At 45.0% G+C, this 9,659-nt stretch overlaps 1 protein-coding gene across 1 annotated transcript; it reads left to right on the top strand.

Annotated features, from left to right (window-relative positions):
- The first annotated feature begins 4,656 nt into the window (after window positions 1-4,656).
- HAO2 (hydroxyacid oxidase 2) lies at window positions 4,657-9,646 on the top strand. The gene is made up of 7 exons (XM_089500121.1): window positions 4,657-4,787; window positions 5,099-5,250; window positions 5,626-5,909; window positions 6,416-6,634; window positions 7,299-7,457; window positions 9,029-9,098; window positions 9,591-9,646. Exons 1-7 carry the CDS (start codon window positions 4,657-4,659, stop codon window positions 9,644-9,646), a joined length of 1,071 nt encoding a protein of 356 aa, XP_089356247.1.
- The last annotated feature ends 13 nt before the right edge of the window (window positions 9,647-9,659 follow it).

Genomic DNA, 9,659 nt, shown 5'->3' with positions numbered 1-9,659 from the left:
AATCCTAAAAACTCATAAATTCCCTAATTTGCCGTGAGGGGTCCGCGTTCTCGGACAGTTGGGGTCGGCCGGCTGCATTTGGCTCGAAGTCCTTATTCATAAAGAGCGATTCCGGTGCAAAATGCTGGGCCAGGAACATAGCACTGGTTTCCATGGTGACAACACCATAACTGTTCTCTGGGACATAGAGCCTACTGTGTAACGGGGGCTGTGTATTTGTGGCGGGGTCACCATTAAATCATTGGCCTAATGAGATGCCGACCCGTCCATAACATTTCCCGGCCCACCTTTCAAACAGGGTCCCAGCTTCCGGCCTAGCGCTCTCAGCCAAGCCGCTGCGGGAGTTCAGATCGGTGTCACTGAGAGGAGGGCTGTGTGTGAAGCACAATGTTTACTGCCCTCACTGCAACAAACGGGCTGCTCCCAGACTGCGGGGGTCTAGTTATCTCTCAGGAGCGGCCACGGGGATATTAGGTGTCGGGACGCGCTCTGTAGCTCCCCGATATTCCGGGCTATGGATTTACCGGGTGGGCTGTTGGGGCCAGGTGGGCTCAGCTGTCCGCTTCTCTTCTAAACGTGTAATGTTAGCATGATGGTAGTATGCAGGACGGAGAGAAAGAGAGCAGCAGGTGAGTCAGTCTGTGGGTGATTGTATGTTAGAGAGAGTGTTTCTTAGCGTGTGGTGTTAAGAGCGAGTGGGTGAGTGTATGTTAGTGTGTGGTGTTAGGATGAGCGAGTTTATGTTAGCGTGTGGCGTTAGGATGAGTGAGTGTATGTTAGCGTGTGGTGTTAGAGCAAGTGGAGGAGTGTATGTTAGCGTGTGGTGTTAGAATGGGTGAGTGTATGTTAGTATGTGGTGTTAGAATGGGTGAGTGTATGTTAGCGTGTGGTGTTAGAATGAGTGAGTGTATGTTAGTATGTGGTGTTAGAATGAGTGAGTGTATGTTAGTATGTGGTGTTAGAATGAGTGAGTGTATGTTAGTGTGTGGTGTTAGAGTTTTAGAATAAAGACCAAAAAATGAGTTACCTGCGCACTTTCCCAAATCCCTGCGCTTATTTATAGAAATAGAGGTTTTTAGTTTTGCTCCAATGGCCGTTTAAAGTGGAAGCTCCCTGCCACGTCACGGCAAACCTCTCAGTCCTACACGGAACATTTCACCTCGCTGCACCGAGCTAAAGGTGAACGTAAAGGCCTCTCAACTATCACGTGAATGAAAGTGTCTATAATGACTGGAGTGTAAACATGGGATAAGCATATGGCTCCTGAATCTAGATAAGTGGAACAGCCTCCCAGCAGAAGCGGTAGAGGGTAATACAGTGAGTGGATTAAACATGCATGGGATAGACATACGGCTCCTGAATCTAAGACAAGACCAATGACTGATTAACGGTTTGAGTCTTTACAGCAGGAGAAATGGTGACTAGACGGGGGCCGATCTTCTCTCAAATCATTAAAATTCAGTTTCTTCCCCCGGACGGTCACCCCAACCTAGCACAGGAGCTCCTAGTAAACAGTATGGTGACGCTGTATATTCTGTGATATATGCTGGTTGGCTGGTGCTGTCACATGACCTTTCACAGTGTAGGCATTCTGGGAGTTGTAGTCCTGTTAAATCTCTGCCTTATATGATTGCTGGACTGTGGAACTACAACCCCCAGAATCCTCTGCCTTTCCAGGAGGCGGAGTCCTGCTCACTGTGACTGCATTCTATAGGTATGTGTTACAGGACTGGGTATCATGGGGGCAGAGTCTGGGGCATGAGGGCCACCAGCTCTCCAGTGAGGGTGGTCTCATACCCCCAGGATCTTGGCTACTCTGGGGTCACAGAATACACTTCTGAGCTTAGTTGATGAAAGTCACGATTCTATCTTACCAGTCCTGACATCGGTGTTTTATGTCTCACTGGCTGCTCTGGTCGGTGTCCTGATTTTCTGGGATACACGAGAACTTTTCGTGTCTGGGGCTTTCTGCAAGTTTGGGGACAAATCAGGAGCCAAGAGAGCCCCTGTTATCCACGCAAACATTGCTGGGCAAAGCGAATCAGGTTGTCGGAGGCAAATATCTTGGGCACCTTGTCAGATATTTTTTGCTGGAACGCAAGTGTAGTATATGTTGGTGTATTACACAAACACAAAATGGAGTCAGAGCCAAAGAAACGGACGCAAAATGGAGTCTGAGGCAAAGAAACGGACACAAAATGGAGTCTGAGCCAAAGAAATGGACGCAAGATGGAGTCGGAGGCAAAGAAACGGACGCAAAATGGAGTCGGAGGCAAAGAAACGGACGCAAGATGGAGTCGGAGGCAAAGAAACGGACGCAAAATGGAGTCTGAGCCAAAGAAACGGACGCAAGATGGAGTCTGAGCCAAAGAAACGGACGCAAGATGGAGTCTGAGCCAAAGAAACGGACGCAAGATGGAGTTGGAGTCGTCTTGTTTGCTTTAAGTCATATAAAGGATTTGTTTTTCTCTCTATATTGATGAAAATAGCTGCTTCAGCGAGTCTTTGTAATTAAAGAAATAATTTGTATTAATAATATGATAAATTTTGGGGAGCAGAAGCTATTTATCTCTATAAACGTGAATTCCGCAGGAGGCTTCCCCGCGAGCCCCCAAAACGCTTTATAACCGAGGAGATATTCGCTTCTAGAGATAAACAATCGGATCGCGGATAAACGGCAGACGTTTCCCTAAAATCAGTCCGGCCGCGAATAACGGAAACAAAACTGCAAATACGCTGGGAAATGTCTAATTATAATGAGTAACATCCAGAATTCTGATTGGACGACTTTCATCAATAGGAGGAGATTATGGTAATAAGCAAAGTCTTTAAAGGTTTAGACAAAGCCGGGGCGGAAAAAGAATTAATTTTCATTCTCATAATTACTTTATCTAATAATCTCCGTATTCTGAAGTTTGACATTATTTGCATCTATTAAAAATCCAATAATCTATATACGTTCTTATAATACGGATATATCTGAATACTTCTCTCCATCGCAGATATATTATGGGGCATCTCGTTGTATTGTCGGTGCCGTTGTATAATAATTAGAAGCGCAGGGATTTCATGATAGAATATTGGGTTTTTTGTCTATTTTCTCTCATTAATATCCGCAACAACCTAGAGGCGTTTCCGGAAATGTCCTCCACAAAGCCGGCTGGCGCTCTGGATTTCGGGCGTCGTAGGGCCAGCGTCGGGCGGCGGGATTCCAGATGTCCCACCGGTGGCCTGTAATCCAGAATCCGGTGAACATTTTCTGGACCCTGATACCCCTTTTACCCTCTGGGACTTTTTCCTGCTGTCTCCGATAGTCGGGCGATTAGTACTGCGGTCCTCGGGGCAACTCCAAGGTCTTCTTCAGGATGATACCAGAACTTTAGTGTCACGTTCCATCTGTTTGTTTATCTGTTTTTTTTTTTTATACATTTAAGGAATTTGAGAAACATGAAAAAAATAAGGGGAGGACTAGACTGGGGGGATAAAATGGTTTCACATTTTATTGGCCCCTCCCTCTTTGGGATATCACTATGTGGCCCTATATGCAAATTACTTTTTGGGCCATTGAGATATTTGTATAACGGTCTGTGTGATTTCAAGGGAGAAGTCGCGATCCCAGCCTCTACCCCGTCCCAATTCATCAAATAAAATGTCTACAGTGGGGGCTTCTTATCTGTCAATCAGAATCAAACACCACACTGAGCTGATGCTTTATGGCGATGCTAATGAAGTCCGTTCCTCCATAGGCTTTCATTAGTCAGAGTCTGACAGTGTGATTAAGACTGAGCCATTCTGTTGTTCCCCACAGGCAGTATGATAAGGAGTCGGGGGTTTAGTAGATCGGGGATCAGATAACAGAGCGAGAATCATACAAACGGCTGATATGCAGTTGCCTGAAAACTTTATATTATGGGGCAAAAACTACAAACTGGGGTAAAAAAAAAAAAAACTAAATTAGATTTAATCTATTAGGAATAAAAAATGCTGGGAGATTCGCTTTAATTTTCTTCTCATTGAGAATTTTTTTTATATATATTTTTTAAGAATGTTCAAAACCACAAGGGGGGAAAATGAAACAGAAATAAACACAACAAGCGGAACAACAGAAAAACTCTGAAAATGAAAAATGAAAAGAGAACTGTAAATGTGTGTTTTGGTGCTGAGAGCGCAGGGAGGGCGAGAAAGTTTGGAGGGGACAGGGAGGGAGAGGAGGGTTGGGGAGGACAGGGAGGAATGGAGTGATAGGAGTGATCTTCCAGAGGGTGGATTTCCTCCGGTTTTGTAAGCCAGCGTTATGAGGATGGATAGGTTGCTTGTGTCCGGTATCAGGGGATTAAAACCTGAGCTACCCCCAGGGGGTGACAGAGAGCGAATTGTCTTGAATGCGATTGGCTGAAGGACAGTGATGGATTAACGTGGCCTAGCGGCGGAGTTACATTGTTACTGTCTCTGCAAACGCCATGGTGATTAGATCTCCATCCCAAGGGGTCTACTCTGGGGTGCAGAGGAGGGTCTTAACTTCCTGTTCTCATGATCTGCATGATTATTCCTCCCCATTGAGTTCAGTTGCCCAGAGTGTTAACGCGTGCGCAGCGCTGAGTACTCGGTGTGACGTTGCTGTGCGTTCTCCGCAGGTCGGGGCGGGGGGACGCCGAGATGTCCCTCATTTGCCTGTCAGACTATGAAGCCTACGCAAAAGACCACTTACCCAAAGCCACGTGGGAATATTACGCTGCCGGAGCGGACGATTGCTGCACGCGGGACGATAACCTGTTGGCTTTCAAACGGTAAAGTGTCCACGTGACTCTCCTCCCCCGATGCCCCTCTCTCCCAGAATGTTTGCTGGGTATGAGGGTATTGCAGGGTTCTACAGCCCTAAAAGCCCGATAATGTGTATAGAAACGGCTTTATAAATTAAACGGGGTAAATAAACCCTATTATTCTTCTTTTAAATGCCCCGCCCATTTACACAAATAGCCCCGCCCCAGCCATGCCCCCTAAAACAAAAGTGCCCCTCTGTCTGTTTGTAATATTGGGGCGTTTGGGGTAAATGTTTTAGGAGCCGTAGCGTCAGTCAAGCTTCCGTCTCTTCCTTCAGTATCCGTCTGAGACCCCGGATGCTCCGCGATGTGTCCGTGACAGACACTCGGACAACGGTCCTGGGGACGGAGATCAGCTGCCCCATCGGCATCGCCCCCACTGCGTTCCACTGCTTGGCATGGCCGGACGGAGAGATGAGCACCGCCAGAGGTACGTACCCCCCCAGGGGTAATAACCCTCAGCCAGGGGGTAATACAGTGAGGGTATTAAACATGCATGGGATAGACATATGACTGTTTAAAGTTTGTCTTTACAGCAGATGAAGCGGGCAGACTAGACGGTGTAAGAATGAGTGTGTGAGTGTGTGTTACAGTATGGTGTTAGAGTGTGTGTTAGGTGTCTGCATGTGTATATGTTTGTGTATGGTGTTAGAGTGTTTTTTAGGTGTTGGCATGTGTGTATGTTTGTGTGTGTTAGCGTGTTAGAGTCAGGGGTTAGCCTAGTAAATCATGCATTAGTCTATTCATGTGATCAGTCATCATTAGTGGCTCTTAGAGGATCATTTAGGATTTTTGTGCCTCTTAGCGGCGGAGTCGCTGAATCTGTGCTACGTGGCCAGTACTTATTCCACGTGCTCAGTGGAGGAGATCGTGGCAGCCGCTCCCGACGGCTTCCGGTGGTTCCAGCTCTACGTGTACCGAGACCGCAAGCTGTCGGAGCAGCTGGTGCACCGGGTGGAAGCTTTGGGCTTCAAGGCTCTCGTCCTCACCGTGGACGTTCCTTACACGGGCAAGAGGAGAAGCGACATCCGCAACAAGTTTCGGCTCCCGCCGCATCTCAAGGTCAAGAACTTTGAGGGTGTGTTTGAGGTAAATTCACCTTTTTTATTCAATTCTTTATTAAAAGTAGTAGTACTGGCAGCCACTAGAATGCCGGACACGAGATCGGAGAATGAGGGATAATATGTACATTAGCACCGGCTTTCTATTGGTGGAGGAAACGCTCTCAAGAAAAATAGAGGTTTTTGGCTTGTGGGGGGAAAAAAACAAATGATTTGATTATTCAGCCACATTATGCGGTGGTTTCTGTCGCACATTATGCGGTGGTTTCTGTCGCACATTACGCGGTGGTTTCTGTCGCACATTACGCGGTGGTTTCTGTCACACATTACGCGGTGGTTTCTGTCACACATTACGCGGTGGTTTCTGTCACACATTATGCGGTGGTTTCTGTCACACATTACGCGGTGGTTTCTGTCACACATTACGCGGTGGTTTCTGTCGCACATTACGCGGTGGTTTCTGTCACACATTACGCGGTGGTTTCTGTCCCGTTGCTCAGCCGACTCTCTGACGGCTCCTCTGATCCTCTGTAGGAAAACTGCGGTCCGGATAATTATGGTGTCCCAGCCAACACCTTGGACCCGTCCATCAGCTGGAAGGACATCTACTGGCTAAGGAGCCTAACCCGTCTGCCTATCATCATCAAGGGAATCCTGACCAAAGAAGATGCGGAGCTGGCAGTGGAGCATGGCGTGCAAGGAATCATTGTGTCCAACCATGGCGGCCGGCAGCTGGACGGGGAGCTTGCCACGGTACGTTTGTCCTATTAACGTCATAACAAGGAACTTTCGTGAATAAGAGTAAGAGTAGAGTCACGTCAGCTTTCAAGTCCTCAGAGGTCTCTTCTTTGCAGGTAATTAAGAACCCGTCCTGATTGGCTGATTCCATTTATTTGTGGCATTCTCCATTACACCGTATGGGAAGTGTGTGTTCCTCTTACACTTCGCGTGAGGCGCGTTTTTGTTGGGGAGAGAAATTTTGAGATATCAAAAAAAAAATTCTATATTAAAATAATCTGCACCACGATTGGTTAATCAAAATGAGCTTTTGACAGAGTTTTTCTGACAGATATATTGTCCTCGGCAAGTAAACTGATAAATGGGATGATTTTCCCATTTTTAGAGTTTGGAGACGTGGCTTCTCGTCGCGCCGTTTAGAAGGTTTGTGTAATTTTTGGCCGTCTCTCGTTGTCTCGTCACATTTCTCTTTGTAGTCTCTCTTTTCATACACAATATTTTCAGAGTCTGACATCGGAACCCAAAGACGGGGAGGTTTTCAGTCAAAGGTTACGTGAAGATGGCCGAGCCAGTGATCAGCCTTCCCATGTTTGCATGAGGAGATCCTGAAAACCATTGCTGGTTGATGGGTTTTTTAACCTATGACTGTCTGGAAGTAACTGCTCTTCCACCCTCACAGATCGATGCCCTGTCGGAGATCGTGGATGCGGTGCAGGGCCGGATCGAGGTCTACATCGACGGAGGGATAAGGACAGGAAGCGATGTGCTGAAGGCCCTGGCGCTCGGAGCGAAGTGTGTGTTCATTGGACGACCTATTGTGTGGGGTCTCACATACAAGGTGTGACACAGGGGTCTCACATACAAGGTGTGACACAGAACCTGACATAGCAACAAAGTCCATCCGTGTTACTCCTCACTGTTGGTCTGAAGAAGCAAACCCCCCCCCCCCCACATTGAAGCGATTTCGGATTGTGCCTCAAAGATGGGGGAAAATCCTTTCCTAAAATGGTCTCTGATTTCTCACTAAATCAGCAACTTCTAACTAATCCCGTCCTTATAACCCGTTATATCCTGTATATTCCTCATATTATATATTATATACTCTCCGGCCGTATAACTAATCCCATCCTTATAACCCGTTATATCCCTGTATATTCCTCATATTATATATTATATACTCTCCCCCGTATAACTAATCCCGTCCTTATAACCCGTTATATATCCTGTATATTCCTCATATTATATATTATATACTCTCCTGCCGTATAACTAATCCCGTCCTTATAACCCGTTATATCCCTGTATATTCCTCATATTATATATTATATACTCTCCGGCCGTATAACTAATCCCGTCCTTATAACCCGTTATATCCTGTATATTCCTCATATTATATATTATATACTCTCCTGCCGTATAACTAATCCCATCCTTATAACCCGTTATATCCCTGTATATTCCTCATATTATATATTATATACTCTCCCCCCGTATAACTAATCCCGTCCTTATAACCCGTTATATCCCTGTATATTCCTCATATTATATATTATATACTCTCCGGCCCATATAACTAATCCCGTCCTTATAACCCGTTATATCCTGTATATTCCTCATATTATATATTATATACTCTCCGGCCGTATAACTAATCCTGCCCTATAACCCGTTATATCCTGTATATTCCTCATATTATATATTATATACTCTCCCCCGTATAACTAATCCCGTCCTTATAACCCGTTATATCCTGTATATTCCTCATATTATATATTATATACTCTCCGGCCGTATAACTAATCCCGTCCTTATAACCCGTTATATCCTGTATATTCCTCATATTATATACTCTCCGGCCCGTATAACTAATCCCGTCCTTATAACCCGTTATATCCTGTATATTCCTCAAATTATATATTATATACTCTCCGGCCGTATAACTAATCCCGTCCTTATAACCCGTTATATCCCTGTATATTCCTCATATTATATATTATATACTCTCCCCCCATATAACTAATCCCGTCCTTATAACCCGTTATATCCCTGTATATTCCTCATATTATATATTATATACTCTCCCCCCATATAACTAATCCCGTCCTTATAACCCGTTATATCCCTGTATATTCCTCATATTATATATTATATACTCTCCGGCCGTATAACTAATCCCGTCCTTATAACCCGTTATATCCCTGTATATTCCTCGTATTATATATCATATACTGTCCGGCTGGTATTGGTCCCGTATGTTTTTGTAGGACATCATATCGTCCATAAACACTTTTTTCTACCCTACACAAAGCTACACTTCTGGGACGCTATGTAATGATAATATATAAAATATATATATATAATATGATCAATCATTCTAAATGGTTAACCCCTTGTGTCCTGCATGTTTAGGGCGAGGAGGGGGTGAGAGGCGTTCTCCAGATCCTGACAGATGAATTCCGCCTCTCCATGGCACTCTCAGGTACAAAGACTGGATTTGGGGGATTTAAAGGGACAGTACCACCAAAAACTATGAAATGTGTCAGTCATTCACTTATTTAATTCCGTTTAATAAATGTGTCATTATTTTGGTCAGGGGGTATCCCTGCCGGGGCCCGTTTCAGATCCAGTTGGGGGCATATTAAATAAATATTAAAATATGGAGGTTTCTGGGAGCAGCCATGTTGCTTTTACACGAGGTCCCTACGGTGACTTTGCTGTCTCCCAAATTCGTGTTTCACCCGCGCTTTACAAACAGAAGGGGTTAAATATAAAAAGTGATGCGAAGTTTGAAAAGCAGACTTATTGCCATAGCAGCTGCTGGGATCGTCCAGTCTGTAGGAACATCCTCTTGGTTGCTATGGTGATAAATTTACTTTTTTGAAACTTTGCACTGAAATTACTTTTTAGATTTTGCATAATTTCTCAGCTCATTTTGATGATTTTTAGCTTTAATTTATTTATTTATTTCCAGGCTGTCGAAACGTCTCTGAAATCAACCGAAACCTCATCCAGTTCTCTAAGCTTTAGAGACAGCGATTTG

Source organism: Sceloporus occidentalis, unplaced genomic scaffold (assembly GCF_023333645.1).
Source record: "Sceloporus occidentalis isolate IW3139 unplaced genomic scaffold, rSceOcc1.0.p SCAF_148, whole genome shotgun sequence".
In the NCBI taxonomy this organism is placed as follows: domain Eukaryota; kingdom Metazoa; phylum Chordata; class Lepidosauria; order Squamata; family Phrynosomatidae; genus Sceloporus; species Sceloporus occidentalis.
The sequence above is the reverse complement of the archived record's forward strand: the minus strand, read 5'-3'. Positions and strand labels throughout refer to the sequence as shown.